Raw genomic sequence first — 27,422 nt, forward strand, 5'->3', positions numbered from 1 at the left:
TTCAACTATTATGGTTAAGGGGTACAATTTCTCTACCAAAATAGTTAAATTGGTGTAATACCTAGTATAGACACAGTTATGTCATTTTAAAGGTGCCTTATGATGGTATAGTTTATTCCCCTTTGTGACGGGTTGTTCACCCCAACACTGGCCCTGAAGGGGTTACTGTAGGCTAAGAAGGGGGCCAATTAACCAGACAGGCCACAGCCTGAATAACGAGGGAGCCCAGCTGAGGAGGAATGAGCTGAGCTGTGTTTTATAAAGGCAGGAAGTTGGCAATAGAGAAGAGTAACTGTAGTTGCTTTCTGGGAGAAGGGAGTTTTAGGGTGGGCAAATCCAGAGCAGTGGGGGAGCCAGAAGGTTAGGAAAGGCTCAGGGAAAAGGCAGTAAAATCTGAAGTGAAATAGACCTTAGCTACTGATCAGAGGGTCCCCGAGATGGAACTTTGAGTAGAGAGTGGGCCCAGGTTCCCTACCAGCCATTGGGAAAGTGGCACTAGCTAGGCTGTGAATGGGAAGACTGCCTTACACACATGACTTGGCTGGAAGACTAAGCCATGAACACAGAGCATCTTGCCTTACTGAGAGCTAGGAAGAGAAGGAAGGATGTGCAGTGAGATGAAAAAGAGGCATTGGACCTGGAATCAGCTAATCTCCAGAGTGACCAGGAGCAGGAGCACTAGTGGGGAGCAAAGCGGTGACCCCCTTCCCTGTGGAAATAGCTATATTGGTATAAATCACCTTTATATCGCTGTACAGTAACTGCATCCACAGTAGGGAGGTTGCATCACTTTAACTACACTGATATAATTAAAGTAGTATAATCTGTGTGTGTAGACAAGGCCTGAATGACACACACAAAGGTGCAAAGCATTGGATAACCCAGACTGAGGACCAGTGGAGCTTCCAACTCCATAAGTAGCTGCTTAATGCAGGACTAACAGCAGCATTTGAATTATATTTAGAAACACATCTGCAATGATGTATTAGAAATAAGTCTAAAATATGGAGAAGGCAGGTCCATGAAGTAGATGTGGTACTGGACACCTATTTTGTACCACTAGCAGAGCTGAAAGATGGCACAGCCTAGCTGAATTCTGCTCTTACCCCTGCTCAGTTGGTATTACAATGGGTTGGTTTTCCTGGCACAAGTGCTCTGGGTGCCACACTTCTTTGCAGGATGAACAGAATTTCAGGTGACAAGCTGGGCATTCTACAGGCACTGCTTGCCCTGAGTCAATCAGTTCAACATGGCACATGGTCTGGCAGTCAGCAGCAGGGCACCACGTTCTGCATGGGTCCAAGTGGACTTCTGAAATGTAAATACAGAAACAAAACTGTTTAAATCTGCATTCATTATATACTCCTTTTTTCACTCTGACTACCATTTCTCTAGTCATACAAGGCCTGATCCGATGCCCACTTAGATCTTTAAAGGATTCTGCATTGCTAAGACTATGGACATTGTGCAAACAGTGTTGCACTGGACACATAATTCAGATGAGAATTTGTCAGACGCTGTCAGACAAACTTCAGTCTTTCACCATAAGAGGCTGGTGATAAGTTAATGAGTGAATGTTAGATAGTCTCCCCATCTCTCTCTAGAAGAGCCTAGAACAGGAGTTCTCAAACTGGGGGTCGGGAGCCCTCAGGGGGTTGAGAGGTTATTACATGGGGAAGGGGGGTTGCGAGCTGTCAGCCTCCACCCCAAACCCTGCTCTGCCTGGTATTTTAAAGTGTTTTTAATTTATGGGGGGAGGGGTCGCACTCAGAGGCTTGCTATGTGGAAGGGGTCACCAGTACAAAAGTTTGAGAATCAATGGCCTAGAACAACATTAGCCTCTGTTGCAGTATTACAGGCCCCTGCTGAATAGCTAGCTTATCCATTTAAGGTAGTCTCTGGAAAAGCAAAGGATATGAAAAACTTTTCTTCCTTAAGGGCTGGAATGATACTCCTTCAAAAAATAAATAAATACTTTGCCACGTTTGTACTGCTGTGATTCCAAATTTAAACTGCTCGTAAGCCCTGTCCTTCAAATCTTAGGCAACAGGACTGAATTACAAAAATAGGAATAAATACAGCTAGCTAACAGGTCTGTTAAAGCGGGACATTTTTACACAATGTCAACATGAATATGTACCTAATAGCCCTCTAAAAATATAAGCAATTATGATCTTGCACTTATATCAGGAGTAGCTCCACTGAAGTCTGAGTAAAGTCACTTACCCGGGCCTCATCGCCCCCCCCCCCCGCCCCCTCTATAAACTAAGAAGAGCAATACTTATTCTCCTCACTAAGTGACCATCACTAAAAAAACACTGGTCGGCTGTTACCACATAATAGCTTCTGTGATGTCGCCATTATCACCCAGGCATTGATATGGTATTTCATACACACTATCATTTGGTAATGAGTGACAAATGTTGACTTTTGCTACTGTGCCCCTGTGTTGACTAGAGAAATTTCAATGAGAACCCAGCTAAAATATGATCATGCTGACAGAGTTTCACTCTGTGATATATTTGATTTGATTTCACTGCTTTCCAGCACAAATTGGAGGAAGCCAGGCTGCAAACCACCAAAATCTATGCAAAAAGTCTATTAGGAGCAGGGTGCAACTGCTAGTCACCTGCAACTCCTGTTCCTCTGGGAGCCTCTGATACAGTGGTGGGCAACCTGAGGCATGCAGGCCTCACACGGTGCATCAGAGTAATCCGCTGGTGGGCTGCCAGACAGTTTGTTTACCTTTGCGTGCCCACCCGCAGCTCCCAGTGGCCGCGGTTCACCATTCCCAGGCAATGGGAGCTGCGGGAAGCTGCACAAGCCTCAGGGACATGCTGGCCACTGCTTCCTGCAGCTCCCATTGGCTGGGAACAGCCAAGCGTGGCCATTGGGAGCTGCGGGAGGCCGTGCAAATGTAAACAAACTGTCTGGTGGCAGATTACCCTGACAGGCCACGTGAGGCCCGCAGGCCGCAGGTTGCCCACCACTGCTCTGATACAACCACAGAGAGGGGATGTGGATGGTCCACAGATGGGTGGGATTTTGCCCAGTTGTGAGAGGTCATTCATCACATCTCATGGGAAGCCTCTACTGGTGGGACTCCAAATGGTAGAATCCTCAGTGAGGCACAGTTACTGAGAGAGCCTGATATTATGCAGTGAAATTAATTTGGGTCCCAGATATCCAGAGCCTAAAAATGTGCAACTAGAAATGTGCCCAGTCTAAACCCCTGGGGTAGAACCTTCTACAAACTGTGGGGATTTCTCACACAGCTCCCATCTTTCAAATGAGCCAAACCAGAGTCTTATATCGGAACACCCCTGAATTTTGGAGTGATTCAACTGGGATCTGAATTTTGCAATCCATGCCCATCTCTAGTGGAAAACAAACATTTTTGTCTATTCTATTTTGGTTAAGAATAAATGATGTTGTCATGAAAGCTGCATCACTGGAGTCCTGGTGCCACAGGAGGCTGGGCACTCTCAACTTCCATGGAATTCGTTGGCAGCTGAGCGCTCAGCACTTCATAAGTTGGGCTCAGCACAGGATAAGATCAGTCCCTAGTAGATACTGACCTATTGTCCAATGCATCTAGCCTTTGCCACTACAGAAATGTAACACAAAAGTGTTTTCTTCTAGCGTTGTAGAGCAGAGAAAGCAAAACAAGTCGCAGTGTCTAATGCGCCCAACTCTGGAAACTTGAGTTCTTTCAAAAATAAGATGGGAGAAAGAGATAGAAGAATGCCTGTCTTTGGCATTCACTGTTTTTAAAGCTTATTGGCTTTGTGGAACCTTTGCAGCAAGATATAAATGATGCATGAAATGTAAATCCCTGCCCACCCAGTATACAAAGAACATACAGATGGTACTTTTCAGTCATTGCTGTGATGTGCTATTTGCTTTAGCACAGAGCACAATGAAACCAGAAATGCCCACCAAGCCTAGAAAGTTGCAGCTAAAAATATGAAGCAAACAACTCTAAAAGGTTGTTGAATACTTCTAGTGAGGTGGTGGTCCCTCTCCTGGTCTCCTCCGCCTTTCCTTGACTTGCCACAACCTAGGCAGCCAACTAGTTTCAGCTCTAAGCAGGGAGGTCTTCCCTAAACTGCAACACCAGAGGCTGTGCTCTAGTCAGTTCTCACAATATGAACAGTCAGGCATTATCTGGAAGACAGCCTAAGAAAATGCAGAATAGTGTTTTTGATTCTGTGGGTAATACTTTTTCTTCTGAATTGGTACTAAACCAATGCCTTTCACGTGGTATTTGAGGACCGCATACTGTTAAAAGTCCCATGCTTTCGGTTAGACATAAAATGGAGGTTTTGGTCACTTGGGGTCATTAAAGAACCCATGGCAATTTTCACAGAAATAGAAGCAAAACCCATTTGTCCTGGCCAAATTCCATTCAGCCAACTGCATTCTGCCTACCTCAGTTGGGATACAATATTCTTTAATTCATGTCCTAAGCTGTTGCATAGCGTTACTATGCACTATAAAACAGCAGCTGCCTTTCACTGCAAAGGCGGCTGCACTCAAGTGGTGGATTTGTTTTTTTAGTATCATTAAAAATTTAGTAGTACCTGGATCAAGACTGGGAGCCTGCTGTGCTAAGTGCTGTACAAATATATATGAAGACCCATTCTCGGCCCTGAAGACCTTACAATATAAGAAGACAATCTAGGAGGAAGAGTAGAGTGATAGGGATACAATCAAAAATATGATATTCATATAAAGCAGAGCCAGCACCAGAAATAGGAGCAGCGCAAGAAGGAGGCAGCAGCATGGGGCAGCCTTGAGTAACTCAGATCCTTGGCTGTTGTGGAGAAGGAGCTTGGAGAGCATGGCTACAACTTGGGAAGGGATGAAACTGAGGCAACAGCAGTATTGGGAGCAGGTCCAGTGAGCAGGGAAGCTTCCTGGTGCTATGAAGGGAGCCAGACCCCTGCTTGGTGCAACCAATGGGAGAGAAGAGCCCCTGGCCAGGGCCAGTGGAGTGGCACTGGCAGATTGCACAGGACCAGCACCTGTGAGCTCCTGGGCCCACTCAGCAGTGAAGTGGGCCCCCAGAAGGAGGTGGTGGGTCCTTGTGCCAGAGGAGTGGAATGCAGTTGTCAGTGTAAGATGGTGGTTCCTCTTCTCTGAGCCTGGGTCCTGCTTGTGGCAGTAGAGGATTTGATTGTTCCTGGTTGGAGAGATACAGATTTGACTGGGGTGTGGGAGTTAGAGTGTTTGTGCCTGGTATAAAAGTAAGAACCTAGGTGATGGGTGACTGCTCGTGAGTAAGGTTAAGATTTTATCACAGTTATATTTAGTAAAAGTCACGGACAGGTCGTGGACAATAAACAATAAGTCACTGAAACCAGAAACCTGTCCGTGACTTTTACTAAAAATAACTGGAGGTGAGCTGACCTCTGGGGAAGACGGAAGGCTGAGCCCCATGGGAAGGTTGGGGGGGAACAGGGTGAAGCCCGAGGCCCGCTGCCTGGGGATGGCATTCCAGCCACAGCTGCAGGGACTGAAGCCGAAGAAGTCCCGGCGGAGTCTTAAAGTCATGGAATCCGTGACTAAATTGTATCCTTGCTCATGAGCAAATGCTGGTTACAGCAAAAGGTCATAGGCTGAAAGAGTGGCTTGAGGGCAGAAGGAGCTGAGCTGAATTAACTAAATATCCCAGCAACAGTTAAAACCTGTCAGCAAGCCCATAAATCTTGGTTGTGCAGCACCTCTGCCTCTACCACAATTGCGCCTACCTGTTTCTTTGCTCATTCTAAAACTACAGGCTTTATAACCCTCCTGCCCAGGGAAGAGGATGTGGTATGGACATATCTTCAGTGGAAATGGAGTTTGGTGACCACCCTGCTTCTGGTCTAGGCCCTTTGGGACTCTGTTCCCACTCTTATACAAAGACTGGCGCCCGACAGGAATCAGGCCCAGGATGGTTTTCACAGGACAATTACTTGGCCAGACTTTTGAATTCTCTGTAAAATACTTGGTAGATTTCAAATCTACAGAATCAAACAATCTTTTCTATGAATTTTTCATCAGACACTGCCCCTGGTTGTGATCAATGTATAAGTTGGGAAAGCTTATTGGTAAAATGTTTAGACATTTCTGAAATAAAAGAATCTTTCTTTGATTTCCGTATCACTTTGGGAAGCCTATGGCAGATATGGCAAGAGTTTAGACTCTAAGAAAATTGTTTAACTGATTTTTCAGCTTTGTAGCTATTGAAGATGCACAGAGGGCTGGATTTCCTCCCTGCACGTAATCAGTACAATGGTTCTGGCTTAAAGAGTTTTGACTAATAGTATTTTCAAAACTATTCCTACAGAAAGGGCAGAGACTCTGGCTCATTTGTGACACCAGATTTATATACTGAGAGAGCAGCAGTGTATACTTTAATCTTTACAATCAGATCTGTGGATAATAGACTTTAACCTACGTCTACAAGAATGTGTGTAGTTAGCATTTAAAAACTGGTGGGGCAGTTAAGACTATCCGGGGAATGGAGGGCTTGTCTTCACTACTGGGGTAAGTTGACCTAAATTATGCTACTCCAGCTACATGAATAACGTAGCTGGAGTCAACATAGCTTAGGTCGACTTACCCCAGTGTCTTCACTGCGCTATGTTGACGGGAGATGCTCTCCAGTCAACTTCCCTTATTCCTCTCGTTCCAGTGGAGTACCAGAGTCAACCGGAGAGCGCTCTGCCATCCATTTAGTGGGTCTTTACTAGAACTGCTAAATCGACACCCACTGCATCGATTGCAACAGCACTGATCTCCCCGGTTGTGAAGACAAGTCCCTATAGTTTCAGACGATACAGAATAAATAAGGTTAAAATGAACTAGTTTGGGAATAGCAGCAAAGAGTCCTGTGGCACTTTATAGGCTAACAGACGTATTGGAGCATAAGCTTTTGTGGGTAAATACCCACTTCATCGGATGCATGCATCCCACTTCGTCTGTTAGTCTATAAGGTGCCACAGGACTCTTTACTGCTTTTACAGATCCAGACTAACACAGCTACCCCTCTGATAGTTTGGGAATGATTACTTGAACTCCTCTCCTCCTTGGTTAAGTGATAAAAACAAGCATAAAAAGATCTCCCAAAAATTCAGTTGGCTTTTATCCTGTGGTATAAGTACATCCAGGGGGGTCAGTCTTAGATTTTAATATACAGGAGTTAACATGCAATCAAAGGATTGAAGAGGGAACAATTGGGAGATCTAACCATAACTGTAAATCTAATGGGGTGATTTGTATTGATATCAGGATTCTCAATTAGTAAGTTAAGGAATTGACTTGACTAGAAGTTTCCCTCTGGATCCATGATAGTTATTGATGAATTCATGAAATGAATTCAACAGCCTCAAAAGCAAAGCCCATGATTTGGAATTTAAGAATTATTTGTTGTGAAAAACCTTTACAATCTCATCTCTATTTGATTTAATTTTTTTTACAAGGAACTTGGCTCACCAAAGATGGATCTTTTTATCTCCCAAACTATGAATTTTGTTTTGAAATTTATCAAATGTGCTAAGAAGGGAAGACCATTCAGTGGACTGGCCTTTTTAATTTCAGTCAAATTAAATGCTACAGTTAATATATTAGTTCCAGGTAATCCCTATTTCCTTTATAATATTACTTTAGTTGCTTTGAATATGCTTATTTGCCACCATCGGGATCCTCCTATTATAACAAATCCTTATGGGCAGAGCTAGAATCTTTTATTGACATATTGATTAATAATTATCCATCAGCAAGCTTTATTTTTAGATCATTTTAATGCTCAATTGGGTATAGAAGATAAGGAAATATGAAATGTATCATTCTTCATGCAGTGACTGGTTGTTTGCTCTGCCCTCGAGAAATACTACAGATAAAATAATAAATTGAGCAATCCAAAAACTTTTAGTGATTTTTTGATAGATTCAGGTGGGAAATTTCTAATGGTAGGCGTAGTAAGGACATGAAGGGGCACTTTACCAACACCGACCAATGGGAGCGTGGAGCCGGTGCTTGGGGCGGGGGCAGCACACAGAGCCGCGTGGCCTACCTGCCTAGGAGCCGGACCTGCTGCTGGCCACTTCTGGGGCGCAGCGCAGTGTCAGAACAGGTAGGGACTAGCCTGCCTTAGCTGGGCAGCACCACTGACGGGACTTTTAACGGCCCAGTCAGCAGTGCTGACCAGAGCCGCCACAACCCAGTGCCTTACATTCCACAACCTAGTATTGGGTTGTGACCCGCAGTTTGAAAACCACTGCCTTAAGAGAGTTTGAGGCCAAGGTATGTCCTCAAATTTTGTATGGTGCAGAAATATGGGAATGGACTGATCCCATGGGATTGGAATGATCCAAAACAAAGTGTTTGAGGAAGATACTTGGTCTCCCAAATAATACCTCAACTGCTCTTCTTAGAGCCGAGACAGGCATGAATTCTATTGTCTAAAGTGTAATACCGTAATATCAATTTTTGACTTCACATTCATAGTATGCATCCACAACATTTGCCAAGGCTATGCTTAGAGGAACAGCTCAGTAGGGCTTTTCCACATAAATTTCCTTGGTTAAAGTATATTCAGAACTATTTGCATTCTCTAGGCCTCAGAATTGGAAAAAGATTAGACTTGAAATTTAAAAATGTGAAATCCCTAATCAAATTGAGATTAGAGGATACTAAAAAGCAATTAGACATGGCAGTTCTTCCCATTACAAAGATGTCTCCTTTGGTTCCCTCTTGTTAAAAAGATTCATGGGTACGCCAATTACTTAGACAGCTTGTCCAATAGCAAGTTATGGACAGTCTTTACAGCTCTGTTTCAAATCTATGAAGACAGCTTACTTAGAAGGCAGCCATACTGGCATTGAGAAATGTAACCGCCTCTGTCTGTGTGGCTCTGGACAGGCAGAAGACCTACCCCATTATATTGTAATTTGTATTGCCACTTGAGGTCAAAATGGCTGTCCCTGGTTTTGGTATCAGATGCCTTTTTCCTACGACCTCTCAGAAAATAAAATGTTTATTAGGCACTGACAATGCATCTGATCTGAGCAGTTGCTGTACTTCCATGGTCAGTCACTAGACTGAGGGAAAAGGCAAATGGCACAGTGATTTTATATGCTTTAATTGGTTTTATGTTGTTAATTTGTATTTATATGTATTAATATTGTAAAAAAAAATAAGTTTTATTGTAATATAGCTTGGTTTTGGCACATTGGCCTACGGTTAAGTCACTATTAATAAACTTGACTCATTAGATACACTTATATATATTTAAAATTATGTATATGCCAGATAATCCAACCTGTCACTCAAGTCAACATTAACTGTCTGATTTCTTACATATGCCATGGCAGAGATGAGCCCTGAGAAGCAATTCAAAGGACAAGAGCGTAGTGGCCTTGCCAGTCATTCCAGAATAGGTGTTCCATTCCTAAGGGGCAGCATGGAAGAAGGTGCAGAAAGATTTCATGTAAAAAAAAAAAAAAAACAACAACAACAACTTGTGAATGAGGTCAACATTGTTGGCTGAGTGGAGAAGATGGTGGAGGAAGGTGGGACTACGTAAAACTAAAACAGACCACTTGGCAGGGGCAGAATTGTGAAAGGTGAGCACAGGTAGCTTGATCTTGATGCAGTAAGACAGGAAGAGCCAGTGGAGGGATTCAAATACAGGCTACATAAGCAGAGCAGCAAGCAATGAAGGAGATCTTAATAGCTCTATTCTAAGGGTGTCAGGCAATTTGGAAAGGAGCAGGTTGTAATCACAAAGATGGGAGAGGAGGACAACTTGGATGACACGATTTGCCTATTGCCTGTCAAAGAACAAGGACAGATTTTAGAAAGATTATGGAGGAAGAAGTGGGAGGTTGTGGACACAGCCTGGGATATTTAGGGCAAGAGAGGAGAAAATTAAGAGGACAGAAAAGTTGTAGGCTTGAGTGGCTGCAAAGCTGTCGCTAGTGTAAAAACAATGACAGAAAATGTGGAGAGTGAAAAGGGGTTGGAACAAAAGATCAAGAGTTCTCTTCCGGCCAGTTAAGTTTTAGGTGACAGTCAGACATCCATGAGATGTCGGGAAATTGACAACCTGTTCTCAACCCATAAAAATTTTGTTAAGACAATCAAATTAATGTATTTTAAGAACCAGACTTTTTAATCCCTTAACACGCTGATTTAACTCTTTAAAAATTTTAGCTATATTCTTACATTATTTTTATCCAACACAACAGACAAGATGTTGCCCATCTTATAAAAGACAAACAGAAAATGACTTTCTAAAGAGCAAACTAGAGTAAGTGAATGTGTCGTTTGGATCTGGATGCGCCAAATTCAAAAAAGGACTTAGGCGCCTAACTCCCACTTTAGGCAGCTAAATCCAGCATGTAGGCTTCACTGGCATTCACAAAATCATTGCTCAGCTGCCACCTAACTCTGGAAGCACCTAAATTCCCTAAGTGCTTAAATTTTTGTTATAAAAGTCCCCTAGGATCCTAAATCTGGCTGGGCATGTGCACTGCTGCCTCAGGCAGGTGTCAGGACGCTTATCTCCTGTCTAAGCCCCAGAGCAATCCTCCAACTACTAGGCATTGCCCTGCTTATCTTGCCTGCAGGACCCAATCTGGTAAATGTGCTCAGAGTCTAGCTCCACACACAACAGCCATGGAGCCTCCCTGACCCAATGACTCGTTAATTTATGCATGACGGAGCATCTTCAACAGCACATTGACAGAGCCCTGCCCTAGTCTGGTGGTTAGGGCACACACCTGAGAGGTGGAGACCTATGTTCAAATCTCTTCTCCTCCTCATGCAGAGGGGGGAATTGAACCAAGACCTCCTGCATCCTAGGTGAGTTCCCTAACCAGTGGGCTAAAGGTTATAAGTCAAGTATTTCTCTTCTGGCCAGAGATGACAACTCTTGAGCATGGGAGGGCGGGGCACAAGTTAAAGGTTCTGGAGGGCATGTGACCTCATCATGCATCACCTCTGGGCTGAGGAGCAGCAACAGAGCCAGGAGTGCAAGGGCAACTGCAAGCAAGCGCCTCGAGGAGCATCTCATGGCAGCTGAGCTCCATGGACAGGGGCCAGCTCTGGGGGCATCACCAGCCACTGCTGGGCTCCTTCAGGAGAGAGGCAAGAGCACCTCAGGGGTGCAGCTCGGAGCTCTGCCATCTGCCCTGCCTAAGGAGCGCCTGGTCATGCATGGCTCAGGAAGCAGGGCAGAGAGGGCTGCCGGGCAGCCAGCCAGCACCCCGGCTCCCACAGTACAGAGAGCCTGGCTCCCACCAGCTTCCAATCTGCTGGCTCCTGACAGGAGGCAACGGTTTTCAGACTGAAAACCTCTGTGCTAAATGGAATGCACAAATCAGGGCAGGAGGGAGGACACAACCCCATCTGCCCTCCCTTCTCCCCCATTCATCTCTGCCTCTGGCTGTTTTATGCGGCGTTAGGCATGCACTTCTGCCTTTCTTGCAGAGACAGCCTAGGCACTTGACTCCAGGACAGTAGTTGCCAGCTGTGAATCCCAAGCAGAGATAGGTGCCTAACTTCCTTTGAGGGGCAGAACTTAGGACACACCCCTCTCCTCAATACTTGCTCTTGGCTAGGTTTTGGTGGCTCTCCACCTAGTGTACTAGCTTTTGTGGATCCCATTCTTAGGTTCTCATTCATTGTATAGGGAGCCTAACTCAAGGAACTTTATTCCTTTGGCTGGCAGAGGACCTAAAAGTAAGGTACTGCAATGCTGAGCCTCGCAGCACCTAAGTCCCCTTTGTGACTGTAGCCCAAACTATGGAAACTATGATCACAACCTGCCACACATTTTGCAATCTGCAATTGACCGAATTCTTGGTTTTACTTTTTGTAGTGGCATGTAGCACAGAAGCTGCTCTATTACAGCATTCTGTTGGAAAACACATTACATGAAGCTTTAATATTGTTTGCCTATGAAAAATCTATATATTTTATTTGACTATCTGCTGAATTACAGGATTGTGTATTAACTTTACAGCCATTGCATGTTTATACCTTGTGATAACTTTGTTCTTTCCTGTATCTAAAGGAGTAAAGAGTCCCTTTTGTAATAAAATTAAAGCAAGTGTGAAGGACATTTGCATTTAAGCGTGAAAGTGCAAGCGCTATTATCTAGACTTTCCAGGGGGAGCTAACAGATATGCAGTCAGAGCAGGTTAAAACCAGAAAGACTACTGGAAGGTTGTGCTCCTCTGGAAAAGGCTGCAATTACCAGACATGCTGATAAACTCAATATGTGGGAAAGAGCCAACACTGCTTTTGCAAAGGGAAATCATGCCTCACCAATCTATTAGAATTTTTTTTTGGGGGGGGGGGTCAACAAGCATGTGGACAAGGGTGACAGAGTCAATATAGCATACTTGGACTTTCAGAAAGACTTTGACAAGGTCCGTCACCAAAGGCTCTTAACCAAAGTAAACTGTCATGGGATAAGAAGGAGGGTTCTCTCTTGGATCAGTAACTGTCTAAAAGATAGGAAACAAAGGGTGGAAATAAATAGTCCATTTTCAGAATAAGAGAGGAAAATAGCAGTGCCCCCAGGGATCTGCACTGGGACCAGTGCTGTTCAACATATTGATAAATTATCTGAAAAAAAAAAGGAGGGGGGGTAACAGGGATGTGGCAAAGTTTGCAGATGATACAAAATTACTCAATATAGTTACGTCCAAAGCTGACTGCTAAGAGTTACAAAGAGATCTCACTAAACTGGATGACTAGGCAACATCATGGCAGATGAAATTCAATGTTGATCAGTGCAAAGTCATACACATTTGAGACTATAATCTCGACTATATATACACAAAATGACAGGGTCTAAATTAGCTGTTACGACTCAAGAAAGATCTTGGAGTCATTGTGAATAGTTCTCTGAAAACTGCCCAATGTGCGGCAGTCAAAAAAGCTAACAATATTTGGAGCCATTAGGAAAAGGATAGATAATAAAATAATGCCACTACATAAATCTGTGGTATACCCACAACTTGGGACGACCAGATCTGCATGCAGTATTCATCTCAAAAAAAGATTAGAATTGGAAAAGGTACAGAGAAGGGCAACAAAATGATTTGGGGGTATAGAACAGCTTCTGTACAGAAAGATTAAAAAGGCTGGAACTGTTCAGTTTAGAAAAGAGATGACTGAGAGGGGATATTATAGTGGTCTATAAAATTATGGTCTAGAGAAAGCGAACAGGGATGTATTATTTGCCCCTTCATTAAACACAAAAACCAGGGGTCACCCAATGAAAATTAATAGGCAGCAGGTTTAACACAAACATAAGGAAGTACTTCTTCACACAATGCACCGTCAGCCTGCAGAGCTCATTGCCAGGGGATGTTGTGAAGGCGAAAAGTATAACAGCATTCAAGAAACCATGGAAGATAGTGGCTATTAACCCCCTAGCTCTAGGTGTCTCTACACCTCCGATTGCCAGAAGCTGGGACTGGATGACAGGGGATGGATCACTTGACAATTGCCCTGGTTCTGTCCATTCTCTCTGGGGCACCTGGCACTGACCACTGTTGGAAGACAGGATACTAGGCTAGATGGACCACGGGTCTCACCCATATGTCATTCTTATGTTCTTAATGTCATCGGCTTCTTTATGACAAAAGCTGTAGTCCAGTGGTCCCCAAACTTTTTACCTCGCGCCCCTCCTTACCCCTATCTGCCCCTCCCCGAGCTGGGGCCAGGAGTGGGGTTGTCGCTCCAGGAGTGAGGGGGGATACAGACAGGGTTAAGGGAGCTGAGGATGGGGCCACAGCTGGGGGTGGGAGTGGAGCCGAGGCTGGGGGCTGAGGCCAGAAGCTGGGGCCCCGGATACGGGGCTGATGGCCACGGCCAGGAGCAGAGCTGGGTGGCAGTCCCATGGGGACTTGCCCAGGACCCACCCATGTCTCCCAAATGTTCCTTGGAACCCCACTAGAGAGGTGTGCCTCACAGTTTGGGGACCTCTGCTGTAGTCAATAATGAGCCAGATCCCCTCCCATGGTAAAAACCCAGGGAGAAAATCTTGGTGAGGGTTCCATTGCAGAGGTCTCCCCACCTTCCCTTTATTGTCCTATCATGCAAACTGGGTTTGCTCACATGGAAAAACCCAAGCATTGCAGATCCTCTAGGATCATGGAAGGCCAAGGACATCCACTTGGACACTCCATGCCTCCATACCAATGCCAGCCCCTGGCATCCTAACCTAATGTAAATGCCACCTGGTCCCTTGCAGCACAGCTACACCCATTCTATCATGGATGCCCCCTCACTGCAGCTCTCCCAAGGACCCAGTATGGGGGATTCTGCAGGAGAGGTAATCTAATCTCAGGCACACAAGTTTGAATATTTTCGCTAATAAATTTAATTTAAAAAATTGCCCTGTTGGTCCTGCTCCTGTTTATGTCGATGGGAGTTTTGTTACTGACTTGAGTAGGAATAGAACCCAGCCGACTCTTTGTAGTTAAGTTATGTTAAAAGGAAGGCCTTTTCCCTCCCTAGGGAGAGTGCCTTCTAGTAATCAGTAGAACCCCATTACCCCATATTTTAAGCCATGGTAGGATAAATATAAAATAAATGGTTCACACCTCGTTCAAATTTCAGTCGCTGGTATAACTGAAACTGATCAACAGGTACCAAACAGGCAATCTGAAATGAAACATAAGAATAGAAGAAATGTTAGGAAAAGAAAAAAAAGCAAGCCAGTCTCATCTCAACCAACCTTCCTTTACTAGTTTCCCCCACCCCCCAATTCTCCTCAATCCCTTCCTTCTCCAGATGCAAGTCTAGGTAATTCCAGACCACCTGTATTTTAGGTCACACATTCCAGTAACTTAGTCCCTATGTTTATTATCCTTCACAAGAAATAGTTCTTCCTCGGTGCTTTATTTACTTCTAGCTTCCCCATGTATTTCATGTGGATTTATTATTAATGAAAGGTGATAGATTGCCAGCCCTGTTTTATTTATGTACAGAAGTACAACAATGAAAGCTTCCCTCTGCCAGTGTCCTTCAATCTTGGTGACAGGAGTCACCTCTAGGGTACTGAGAGGGGAGTTTAGTCTCCCTTCGTTGTCATTTTGGCTAAGATTGATGACAACAGTGTTGCTGGATTTTGTGATGTGCACCCTTGTCCACTGTGAACTGGACTGAAATTACCAACTCATTTCATATAGGCAACCACATAGACGTTAGCTGTCATGTCTGAGTCACTACCAACCATGGCTGGATTTGAACTGGTGACGTAGAGGTGGTGAAGGGCTGTATCCTCCATTATCTACCCTAGAAAGACATTCAGTCACCCTAATTTTTTTAAGATTATTAGCCAGAGCCTCATCTGGTGCAAGTCAGCATGGTTCATTTGAGTCAACGAAGTTACATTGATTTATACTAGCTGAGGATATGGCCCTTTGGATCTTAGATTTTGAACCCATCACCTATATTTATCCATCACTGTAAATACTCTTCCATCATTCTGAAAAACGGTATTAGTCCACCTCAGTCTCTTCTCTCTTCTCCTGAGAATAAACCCACCTTCCTTAATTGTCCTGTTAAATTAGGACCTGTTTTCTGAGGTGCCTCAACTCCCACTGATACAAATGAACAGTTTCAGAGGGAGTTGAGGGCTCTCTGCACTTCACATGAGGCCCTACAGCATTACACCCCCAGAATTTAGCTCTCTCCCGTACTCACTGAAGCAGTAACAAACTCTTGATTGCCTTGCCCTCTGTTGCACCAGTATGAAAAGTATTAGAATACAGACAAAAATACAATACAAGTTATCCTGCTTGTAATTTGGATTGTTTTTGCTACTGGGAAGGAGCAAAGAATGTGTTCATTTGTACATAACTCATTTTACTCAAGGTACAAAAATTAATCAGTCTGGAATATAAAGTTGCATTTCAAAGGCAGATGTTTGGATCACTTATTTGATCTAACTCATGTTATACAAAAAATAATGCCACTGACATCAGGATTTAAGTGTTTTAAAGATGCTTAAAAGATTTATAACTGAGGAAATCAAAGGATTTTATGTCAGACTTAGAAACATTAGCAAGTTTTTACAGGACACATTCTTAGCTTAATCAGTCACAGTCTTAAGGTTCAAAATATTTTTTCTTTCTAGTTCAGAGATTGAACAGAAATTACTATACACTGTCTTTTCAAGGGACAAACCTCTTTCCTCTGACAGCTCTCTAGGGTAATATGAGCCTCAAGACATTTTTCATCTGTTCATTAAAAATTAGTTTGAAACATTCTTAGAAACACAACAGTAATCGAACTTAAAAAAAAATAAGGAGTGAGGAATTTCAGTAAAGAATGAAGCCAAAGTGTGAAAAAAGAAAGGTGCAATTTCAGCATTGTCCATATTCCTCCTGGTTGCCTTGAAATCTGAACAGAGTTTGGAGAAAGTAAGAGTTAGTCCAGCTGCTGCTTTCTAGTCATTCAGGCTCTGACAGCTACTGTATTTTAAAATGTGTGGCATTACTAATGCATTAATTGGTGATTCCTAAGCATGCCCTTTACTACTCAAGAAACTATTTGTCAAAAAATCCTCAGTGCTAGAGTGTGCGATTTTAATTGAGGTTGGGATTTTCAAATGCATTCAACATTGGCCTTACGCTGCTTCTGTTGAAATCAATGAGAATTGTACCACTGATTTCAGCAGAAGCAGAGTTAAATCAAAGATGAGAGCTGACTGTTTAAATATATGCACCCACAAACACAGCCTTCCATCTAATCAGCTCCTCTTTTCCTATCTAACCTCTCCATGGCTCAGAACCACCTCCCTCAGCTCTGAAATCTCTCCCTCCCATCACTTCTCAGCTCAGAACCCCTACTAGCACACCCCTGTACACATAAACCCAGTGGTGAGCTGGAGCCGGTTTGCACCGCTTCGCTAGAACCGGTTGTTAAATTTAGAAGCCCTTTTAGAACCGGTTGTTCCGTGAGGGACAACTGGTTCTAAAAGGGCTTCTAAATTTAACTGGCCAAAAGTGACGCCTTAGGCGCCAACTCCACGGGTGCTCCAGCCCTGGAACACCCAAGGGGAAAATTTGGTGGGTGCAGACCACCCACCAGCAGCTCCCCGCCCCACCGCCGGCCCCAGCTCACCTCCGCCTCCTCCCCTGAACACACCGCCCTGCTCTGCTTCTCCGCCCCCCAGGCTTCCCGCGAATCAGCTGTTCATGTGGGAAGCCGGGGGGCTGAGAAGCAGGCGGCAGCTTCCCGCTCAGGCCCAGGGAGGCAGAGCAGAGGTGAGCTCGGGCCGGGGGGGGGGGGGAGGCGCCAGGAGGGCTGCGCGCGCCACAGCAGGTAACCCGGGGGGGGAGGATGCGCAGGGGAACTGCTCCCTGCCCCAGCTCACCTCCGCCACCCTCGGCCTGAGCGGGAAGCCGTGACCTGCTTCTCAGTCCTCCCCGGCTTCCCGCCGAACAGCTGATTCGTGGGAAGCCGGTGGGGGGGCGCGGAGAAGCAGAGCGGGGTAGTGCGTTCAGGGGAGGAGGCGGAGTGGAGGTGAGCTGGGGCCGGGCAGGGAGCTGCTGGTGGGTGCTCTGCACCCACCAAATTTTCCCCGTGGGTGCTCTGCACCCAGGGAGTCGGCGCCTAAGGCGCCACTTTTGATGTGATCAGTGGGGGAGATGCTGCTCCCCCCCAGCTAGGCTCCCCGGCCCCTAGGAGCCAGAGGGACCCGCCGGATGCTTCCTGGGAGCTGCCCCAGGTAAGCACCGCCAGGACTCCCCACCTCGCCCCCCGGCAGGTGCCTCTGGCTCTTAGGGGTGGGGTGGGCATCCACTATGGTGGCCCACGAGACCCTCCTGCCTGGTTCTGGGGGCAGTCAGGGGACAGGGGAGGGGGGTGGATGGGGCAGGAGTCCCGGGGGGCGGGGGTGGGCAACAACCCCCTCATAGGGTGAGGAGGGAACCCGTTGTTAAGATTTTGGCAGCTCATCACTGCATAAACCCTTCAGGACTTTGAAAACCCATCTCTAGGCTTAATATCCTTCAGATCTTAGGTACTAATATGACCCCTGTTGTCACAGTATCTGAGCAGCTCACAGTCTTTTACTGTATTTGTCCTCAATACACCCTGGGAAGATAGGAAAGACATGAACTGCTACAGCCTGAGCTAAAGAACCATGGCTAACCCTTCCCCCTCATCTCTGATATCTAACACCACTAGGCTCATAAATTGCTGGTGCTGGAGAATTAGGAGCAGAGGTAACCGGGACAGGTGATGACTTCAGGGAATGTATTCAGGGAGCCCCATATTCTGCCTCTATGGAGTTAACGGGAAATAGCCCCATACAAGCTTGTAATCCTGGTTTTGTGCCTCCTCCCTCTGCTGTCTGCAGTCTATATGCTGCAGGGATTTCCAGGATTGCAGGTCCAGGAGACACCAGTGGCAACACAGGGAGGGTTCTGCTTATTCCAGGGACTGGAGCACTATTAGCTCCACCAGGAGTCCAGCAGACGGTATTGCATCAGCTACACAACTCAATATCTACAGTGTGGCTGGTAGGGATGGCAATATTTGAGGGGATTATCCCTACTAGTCTTAAAGGCCAGCTGCCCCCTGTTCACAAGAACCTCTGAACAAAAAAAACAAAAACAAAACCAAACAAAAAAAAAAAGCTGTTTTAATAGCTCCACTTAAAGTTAATGAGTATACAGTGAAGTGCACAATAGGCCAAAGTTCATTGTAGACTTTACTCCTTCCATTTAATACATAAATATTTGCTCTTTTGAAAAAAAAATCCTAACTCTGAGAAGAAAATGTGTTAAAACTTTAACAGATACTATAGTTAAAAGGTTCATCCTGTAGAAAATATAAAGTACAAGAAATTTCTTTAGAGTAAATTCAGAGAAAAATTGCAATGTGGGCCTGATCCTATTGGTTTCAATGGGTTTGACTCATGCCCTATATTATAAGAGGGGAAGAGAGAAATCTTGTAGCTACATTATGGGTTAAGGAGTCAGAAAGCCTGAGTTCCATTTCCAGCTGTTACTGGCTCATTCAGATCTTGGGCAACTCATGTAACCTCTACCAGTTTTGCCATCTTTAAAATGGAGATAACATTTTCTCAGGAGTCTTGTGAGACTCAGTGCATTTAAATGAAATGTGATACAGAAGTACAAAATAAAAAAGTTTCTGCATATTGACCATTGGAAATTTCCATACATAAGAAAAATTCACTCTTTACTTTGCAAACAAAAACATAAACCTATTGGTTATGTAAACAGGGCTAGATCCTCAGCTGTGACTAGGATACATTTAACGGGCAGGGAAGTAGCAAGGATGTCTTTATGTCTACTTTATGACACCCTGACCCTGGGGCTGGGGAGTCCCAGCCCAGCCCTTCAGATAACTTAATTACATCCAGCTGACTAGTTCAATGGGCCTTTCTAGCAACTGGGGATTGCAGGACTGGCCTGGAAAGTGGGTGGCATACAGCTAATTCCCCATTCCATGGAAATCCTCACTCGGACAGACCCACCAAATTTCTGGCTCCTTTGCACCACAAAGCTGGCAAAAATAGGACCAAGGATCTATCCCACAATTTCCCCAGATTTCCAGGTGCCTTTAAGAAACACCCAAATAGATTCTTTTAAGAAATATCATCATTGCTTGTGTATATGACACCTTAATAGCTGCTAGTGCTGTGAATTAAAAAGAGTGATGAAATCGTAATTATTATTTATTCAGCCTTTGGCCTTCATAGGGAAATAAAAGTGGCACATCCCTGACACAAGACGTTTTTAATCTCAGTTACATTTAATAAAGCAAAGATGACAAGCACTGGATGGGATCATTGTGAGATTAAATGTTTGTCTCCTCCTATCCTGGCATTTTTTCAGGCTGACTTTTAACGGCTCCCTTAAACGTCTGTTACATTTCTACCCCCCACTCTCCCGATAATCCCATCCACTATATCCACACACCCAGAGCTTCCAAAGCCATTGGGAATCAGGGTTCGGAATCAAAGCTGTACCAAGTTTGATTAAAAAGTGACAAAGGAAGGAGAGCAGATATGTGACAGAAAGGAAAATACCAAAGCTTGTTCCAGGCTAAGAAATTGTCCAATTTAAGGAGGCTGGTTGACAAATGCCAAAGGAAATATTTCAGAGCTGTTTTTAATTATGTTAAAGGTCTAGTGAAAATGTACATGGATAACAAGAGGACAAATGTTCTTCTCCTCTGAAAAGCTGTCAGGCATTACATTTGTGATTTATCATACGTTTTGGCTTTTAAATAAGTTTTAGATTTTGTACACATTAGGCACTTATACAATATTGTTATAAAAAATATAACTGTAGTTGGGATAGCACCTTTCTCACAAAGCAGAAAGATTTATAGGAAATCCCAGTAAACATATGGAGATGCTGTAACTCAGAACGCCCAGCGACGCCCTTGCACAGTGTCCAACAATAGGATTCTTAATGAGTTCTATAAAGGTTACAGTAACTGGGAGACACTGTAGGTCCCTGAGGCAAAGAAACGAAGAAAGGAGGATGAAAGGAATGAGGTTCAATGCACACAAGGCTAGACTGTCCATTTATTTACAGCCCTCAGTACAGGGTAGCACATGGAAGCAGCTAGGAATTAGTCCTTTCTTGTGCCCTCCCCCACTTGCCCACCCACTACTCCAGTAGCCAGCACACTGGAGGCAGCAGAGCCAAAAAGCTCCATCTACTCTCCCAAGAGATGCACCAGAGGGGGAGTGTACTGGACACACAGCCGCTGCTTAAATCCTCATGCTTGCAATGGAGACTCAGGGAGGTCACAGAGGGGAATGGATCTTACATCCATTTATGTCCCTGAGCAGCCATGTGGACCATGCCATAATCTTGCCCATAGAGAGGGAGGTTCCTTACAACAGATGATGTTCTAGTAAAATGGATGTTTGAATAAGTGAGACCACCACAAACACCGTGAACCAGGCTACCACAGGGAGCTGCACCAGCCAGTAACCTCCTCGGCCAAAACCCCTAAATCCATGCCTGGAGGCAGCATATGTAAGCGGGGGAATGGTCCAGCTATTGTGGGGGAAACTTTCCTGGCTTCTGCATTACACCGGTGAAGTGGGCTAGCGAAAGTATCCGAGTCCTCGCTCCCAGTTCCTTTACCCAGAGGCCTCCCTGTCCTTGAAGGCTCCCCTTCCACTCTCCTGCCTGGCAGAGTCCTCGCAACCCCAACAAGGCTGGGCCCAGGATTCCTGGGGGGCTCGACCTCCAACCCTACTGTGGTCACCTAGGATAGGGGCTAGGGTGTCCGCACTCCAGGGTACTCTCCGCACTGGGCACTTCCCTGACCCACTGATCACTACATACAATTTAAAGCAAATACAAGTTGTTTAATCAACAATTAATTTAAAAAAAGAAGGAAAAATGGGAAAGGTTAAAGGAAAACACATCACCCTGCTCTGTGGCAGGGAACATTACAAAGAGCGTCTCTGGAATGTCAGGGCAGTTCACAGTCTGTTCCTTGTAGGTCCCAGGCCTCCTTCTCAGGCCCTGGCTGTGCTGCAGGGATGCTACGTGTTGGACACTTGCTCTGGTGGTGGCCACACACCTCCAGGCTTTCGGTGGTGGGACCCTTCTTCCCAGTGTCAGCCCCCTGTTGGGTTAAGATCCCCCTCCCAGTCTGGCCTGCAAGGACCCTTGGCTGCGGGTGTCTTTCTGCACTGGGCCCTTTGCCCAGGGTCCCCCCTTGCTCACCACACCTGGGTCTGTGGCTGCAGCTCTGCTCCCAGCACAGGGTCTGCTGTCCCTGGGCTGTTTCTGTGACTCTGCTCCCAACTCTAACCTGCTTCCTAGGCTGCTTTTCTGGCCCCTCTGGATCTGGTACGGCTCTGCTCCCCAGCTCAGCTCGGTCCCCTGCTCTCACCTTAGCTTGGCCCCACTCTGTCTGACCCAGGCAATTCCAGCTCACAGGGAGGATGGGACCTTCCTGGCCTCCTGACTCCCTGATTAGCCTGCCCGCCCTGTCATTCAGGCTGACCTGGACCATTGGCCTCTCCCCATTGTTCCTGGGGACTGTCAGTCTCAGGGTCCTGATTTCCCATCGACCCTTCCCCTTTTAGTACTGGGAGCTAGCCAACCAAAACACCCCCACTGAATGTTAGTAAGGGGGCAACAGTCCTGTAACTGGGCTCAGACTCACCGGCGGCCCCTCATGCTGGTCGTCTCAGGGAATTAGCGTTCCAGCCTCCGGAGCGCCCTCTTCAGGCCGGTGTCTCGCCTTGCTGCTGCTGGCTCCCATGTCCCTCCCAGGACTCCAGTGCCCCTTTCGCTGGGTTCTGCCCCCTGCCCCCTGGCAGTACCCCACAGTTCTGGGTCTCCCCTCCTAGGATTTGACCTAGGACTAGAGCTGGTAGAAAATTTTCCAACAGAACATTATTCTGTTCTGTCAGAAAGTGCCATTTCATCGAAATCAGAACTTGAGAGACTGTTGATTTACATGAAATTTCATTTAGGGGGGGAAAAAAAAAACTTTAAAAGCAGTTAAACAAGGTCAAAACTAAACATCAATTTTTTATTTTGAAATGACTTTTCATTTCAAAGTTTTTTAGAAAGTCAGAATGAAGTATTCCCATTTTATTAAATCAGAATGTTCCAAGCAACCCAAAACAAAAATACATTTTAATTTAATTTTAAATGAAGCTTCTTAAACATTTTAAAAACCTTATTTACTTTACATACAACAATAGTTTAGTTATATATTAAGGACTTATGGAAAGAGACCTTCTAAAAACGTTAATGTATTATTGGCATGCAAAACCTTAAATTAGAGTGAATAAATGAAGACTCGGCACCCCACTTCTGAAAGGTTGCCGACCTTAAAATGCAGAGCCCCCCGGACCGGTGGGCAGGACCTGGGCAGTGTGAGTACCACTGAAAATCAGCTCACGTACCGCCTTTGGCGCACATACCATAGGTTGCCTACCCCTGTCATAGAATTAGGTCTTCTTCATATTGCCCCATAGCCCCAAGCCTTCTCTTCTGCTTCCTTTGCTTACTCTGAATTGGTGCGGGGGAAGGGTGCCCCAGCCATTCTCATACTAAGTTATAGTTTCTGCATTCCAAGAGGTCGAGAATAGCAGCTTACTAGAGAATGACATTTCACCACAGGTAGAGTGAAGTTTACTTTAATGCCTTGTCTACATTACAAAATAAACCACATTTAAAACAGTTGTTAAAATGGCTTAGCTTAGGATGCAGGGGTCACTACCTTGGCTATTGTACAGTGCAAACACTCTGAACAAAGATACTCACAGGTCACATTCACTGGGGGATTCACAACAGAATTCCGCTGGCAATGCCCACGTTTGAACTGGGTTATAGTGAGCACAGCTATGCCATCTTTGAATACAGGGCTGTAGGAGGCCCACAGGATAACAAATAAGTATTTGCTTTTGTGCAATTCAGGGGAAGAAAATTCAGGGCTTGGGTCTCATTTATTTCATTCCTGCACTTGGGGATGAGAGAAAAGGAGTGAGGGCAAAGGTCGTTTAATGCTTTTAGCCACCTTTGCACTCCCTACATTCTCCCTGTATTTGCCATGTAAGCAAGAACAGCCTTGGGGCTGCTCTCTCTGACACTCTGTTTTTCATGGCCTCTGGGAAGCAGAGAATTGCTGCAGTGTAATACACTCCAGCCATACTAGCGACCCATCTCTTGTGCCATGGATTGAGAGTGGAGCCATCTAGGAACTTTACATCCTTTCTACAATAGCCAGGCAGGCCATTTGACTAGGGGCTATTTCTGACCACTTTACACAGACTAAATGGCATAAAGGGGACATAATATAACTGAGAATTGGATGCTACCTCAGTTTCTTTATCTCAAACCTTAGAAGTATATATGCATGTTCCTCTGCATGTGTGTTATACATATTTGTGGGTGTATACACACGTGTGTATGTGTGTGCACACACTAGTGTAACCTCCTTGTTCAGCCTCAGGGCTCCCAAAGTCTCATCTATTGGAAAGTTCTCTGTTTTGGGTTTTGAGACTCTCACTCTTCTCATCTGTCAAATCCAACTCCCACCCAGCTTCCCTTACAATTTATAGAAAGACTGACACACAAGAAACTGTCCTCATTTTTCCTGCTTCACCCCAATATAAACACACTGGGTTAAATCCTTACCCTACTTAAACCAGTGGGAGATTTGCCATTTACTTCAGTGGAGACAGGATTTCACCCACCGTAGGTATCCATATCAAAGCCATTCCAACAGTCATTGCTAATGAATGTTTAGTGGTTCCTGGATGCAGGATATTTTGGTTAAATCACCTGCCTGGGTAATTCAGAAATTGTCTGGATCCCAAGTAAGCATTTTCTCAAGACAGAAAAGAAAAACATCTATTTGTCTCTAGTTCCTATGGTCAGGCAGGCTTCCTGTCACAGACTCATGAGAGGTAATTAAGAGGAGGAAACAGAACAATATTGTATTTATTATGTAAATGAAGGTGGAACAAAAAGAGGACAGAAGACAAGTGTCACTACCTCTGCTTCTTGTAGGATCCCATGGTTCAAGCATACCATGTCTGGACAAGTGATGGGAGAACCACAGCCTTCTTGAATTGCCAGCTGCATATACTGCTTTAGGCACTAGAAAGGAGAAAAGAAAAAAAATGATGGAAAGTTGCAACCCACATGATAGGAAAACGTAGATGTTAACACTGCACTACACAGGTGCCACCTCCACTTCCTTAATTGGCTGTCCTAGAGCACTAGGGAAAACATAAATTATCATACGTGTGGATGCTAAGAACCATTACTTTGGGAAGAATGCAGCAAAGAACAATTAATTATGTATGACTTCATCCATCACATATTGAGTTTACTCAAGTCAGCAAGTCAAGTCCTGTGCTAATACATTTTCTCTATATTAAGCCTAGACTTGAAAAAGAACAGGCTATATTTCACTCTAATTAAAACAGGTTTTGCTCTTCTATTTTCCCTTCATGTATTCTTAATTCAGTCTCTCACCTGGTGGCCACCATTATAGGGCCTCACTTACAAGCAGAAGAGTTGCTTTCTCAGCAATCTGCAATGAAGGCAGCTTATAGATTGGCTAGCAGAGCATGGATCTGGAAACAGTGAGGCTATCAACTTTCCTCTAAATAGATTGTGTCATTTCCATGAATTGCCATCAACCACTGGCCTACTGAGCAAGTGTTCAAAGTCCGTTTCCAACAGAGAGGCCCTCCTGCATGTGTCCACATCACTTCACTGCACAAAAATAATTGTGTAGTATTTTTTCTTGGGATGAGAAAAAGCAGATCCCCAATGTTTCGTCCCCATTATGACACATCCAATTTGGATTTTAAGGGCCCTATTCTCCAGCCCGTTACACTAGTTTTATGCCCATGCAACTGCACTGAAGTCAAAGAATTTAAAGCAGTATGAAACTGGTGTAACAGAGGTTTCTAATTCTAAAATACACAGGAAGGAGTGAACCCAAAGGGTCCTGTGAAAAAAAACATTGACCAATATTCCAGGTAAAAGTGATGTAACAATGTATTCTGCAAAATGATGCAATTCAACTCTACCGTGCATGCCAGCAAAATGTACACCTGCCAAATCCTTGTGGTCACTTAAACAGTTTATTTTAAAGGAAAATGAATATATCTTCCACCAAATGGCATGGCATTTAAAATAACATCTGATTTCCAATAAGATGTTTAATTTTTTAAAAAATTTGTATTTAAAGGGAGATCATCAGCTAATTTATTACCAAAATTTAGGGATTTAATTTTTTAAGAGTTTCAAAAGCCTAATTTTAAAACCAACAGGTTAAACTATAAGCCCTGCCACATGCCCCTGCAGGAGTGTAATAAGGTATAAGGAGCCCCTTTAAGTCCCTGCGTGGACTCCCTGCATTTCCAGCGCCTGTAGGGTAGGCCACCACTGGACTGTTATTCCCCCACCCATCAGGTGGGAGTCTTGGCTCTGCCCCTCCAATGCGCTGGTAAGCACAGCTGAGCTGGCACAGACGATGAAGTAATCTGTGCCAGCAATAGGTTGCCCCCGATCAAAGGGAAAGAAGGGACTAGCTGTGACCCTGGGGGAGACACTCTGGTTTTGCCTTGCTCCCGGGTTTCAGTCCAGCCCCATATGTTTATGACTTATGTTTTAAATTTCAATCAACTTTTATTTGTTTACATTTAAACAGTTCCCTACATGAGAACTAGAAAGTGATACTAGTAGATATAAGAATAGAACTGGCCAGTCTATTTTCACATTCCAAGATGAGCAAAGGGCAAAAAGTAAATAAGCAGTATAACTATTCTAACAATTTTAATAACTTCAGGTGTTATTAGTAACACAAGGAATTTAGTGAGACTTAACCAGATGCTGTCCCTTTATTCATTCAAACAATGTAGTTAATGCTCCTTTCCAAAAGGAACCTAGAAACAACACGAGAAAGAGTCAGTAATTGAAACATAAAGTGGGTTTAATGGCCTAGCTACAAAAGACACCTCCCATCTGCATAGAAAAGTAAATGGAAACAGAGGAAGTAACATAGTCATGATTGATCCCAACAGGAAATGCTCTACTCCAAAGTCTGCCCCCAAAAATCCACATGCAGTGGGGTGGAGGAAAGCTCATGAGGGTAGGACAGCCCAGCAATAGGTGCCAACTCCGTGAGTGCTCCAGCCCTGGAGCACCCATGGAAAAAAATTAGAGTGTGCTTAGCATCCATCTGCAGCCAGCTCCTCCCCTCTCCCTCCCTCAGCACCTCCCACCCACCAGAGGCCCCACCAATCAACTCCCCCGCCCCGCAGCGCCTCCTACCTGCCACGGATTAGCTGTTCCACAGCATGCAGGAGGGGCTGAGGGGGAAGGGGAGGAGCGGGGATGGGGTGTGCTCAGGGGAGGGGCCAGAACTGGGCTAGAAGAGGCGGGGCAGGGTGGGGCCTTGGGGGAAGAGGTGGAGTGGGGTGTGGTCTGGGGTTGAGCAGGAGCTGAGCACTCCTGGGGAAAGGAAGATGACGGTGCCTGTGGGCCCAACACATGCTCCCTGCATCCTGCTCCCATTGTTCAGAGCCCACCGTACCCTTTGGGGAGTGTAGATTTTCCTCCTCAGTGTGTCTCTCAGTTAGTGTTGGAGAACAATCCTTTTCTTTGACTGCAACCCCGGCTCCTGTCCCTTCTGGGATGGGTGACTATGTTTAGTAATTTACTTTGACAGTAGGATACAGTAGACTCAGATTCTAAGATCAGTTCAGGCCACCCCATTAAAGAGCGAGGACAAAGGCTAAGAAGTTACTGCAGGACTCATGGAAGCCCAAAGGCTTTTTCTTACTTTAGCCTGCTAGGGCAGTTGACCTCAGCACTAACAATTATTTTCCTGTGGAAGAATGTGCGTGCAGCTTTAGGAATACACCT

The 27,422-nt window shown here is 45.0% G+C and overlaps 1 protein-coding gene across 3 annotated transcripts in view; it reads right to left on the reverse strand.

Moving 5' to 3' along the window:
• Window positions 1-27,422, reverse strand: part of RNF144B (ring finger protein 144B) — a 133,146-nt gene that overhangs the window by 10,587 nt on the left and 95,137 nt on the right. For all 3 annotated transcript variants that reach the window (XM_074944797.1, XM_074944798.1, XM_074944796.1), the window contains exons 3-5: window positions 24,534-24,638; window positions 14,613-14,673; window positions 1,107-1,311 (exon numbers count right to left, since the gene is read on the reverse strand). In XM_074944797.1, coding sequence (XP_074800898.1) covers window positions 1,107-1,311; window positions 14,613-14,673; window positions 24,534-24,638 — 371 coding nt within the window. The remainder of the gene's footprint in view (window positions 1-1,106; window positions 1,312-14,612; window positions 14,674-24,533; window positions 24,639-27,422) is intronic.

This window comes from Natator depressus, chromosome 2 (genome assembly GCF_965152275.1).
Source record: "Natator depressus isolate rNatDep1 chromosome 2, rNatDep2.hap1, whole genome shotgun sequence".
Taxonomy (NCBI): Eukaryota; Metazoa; Chordata; order Testudines; family Cheloniidae; genus Natator; species Natator depressus.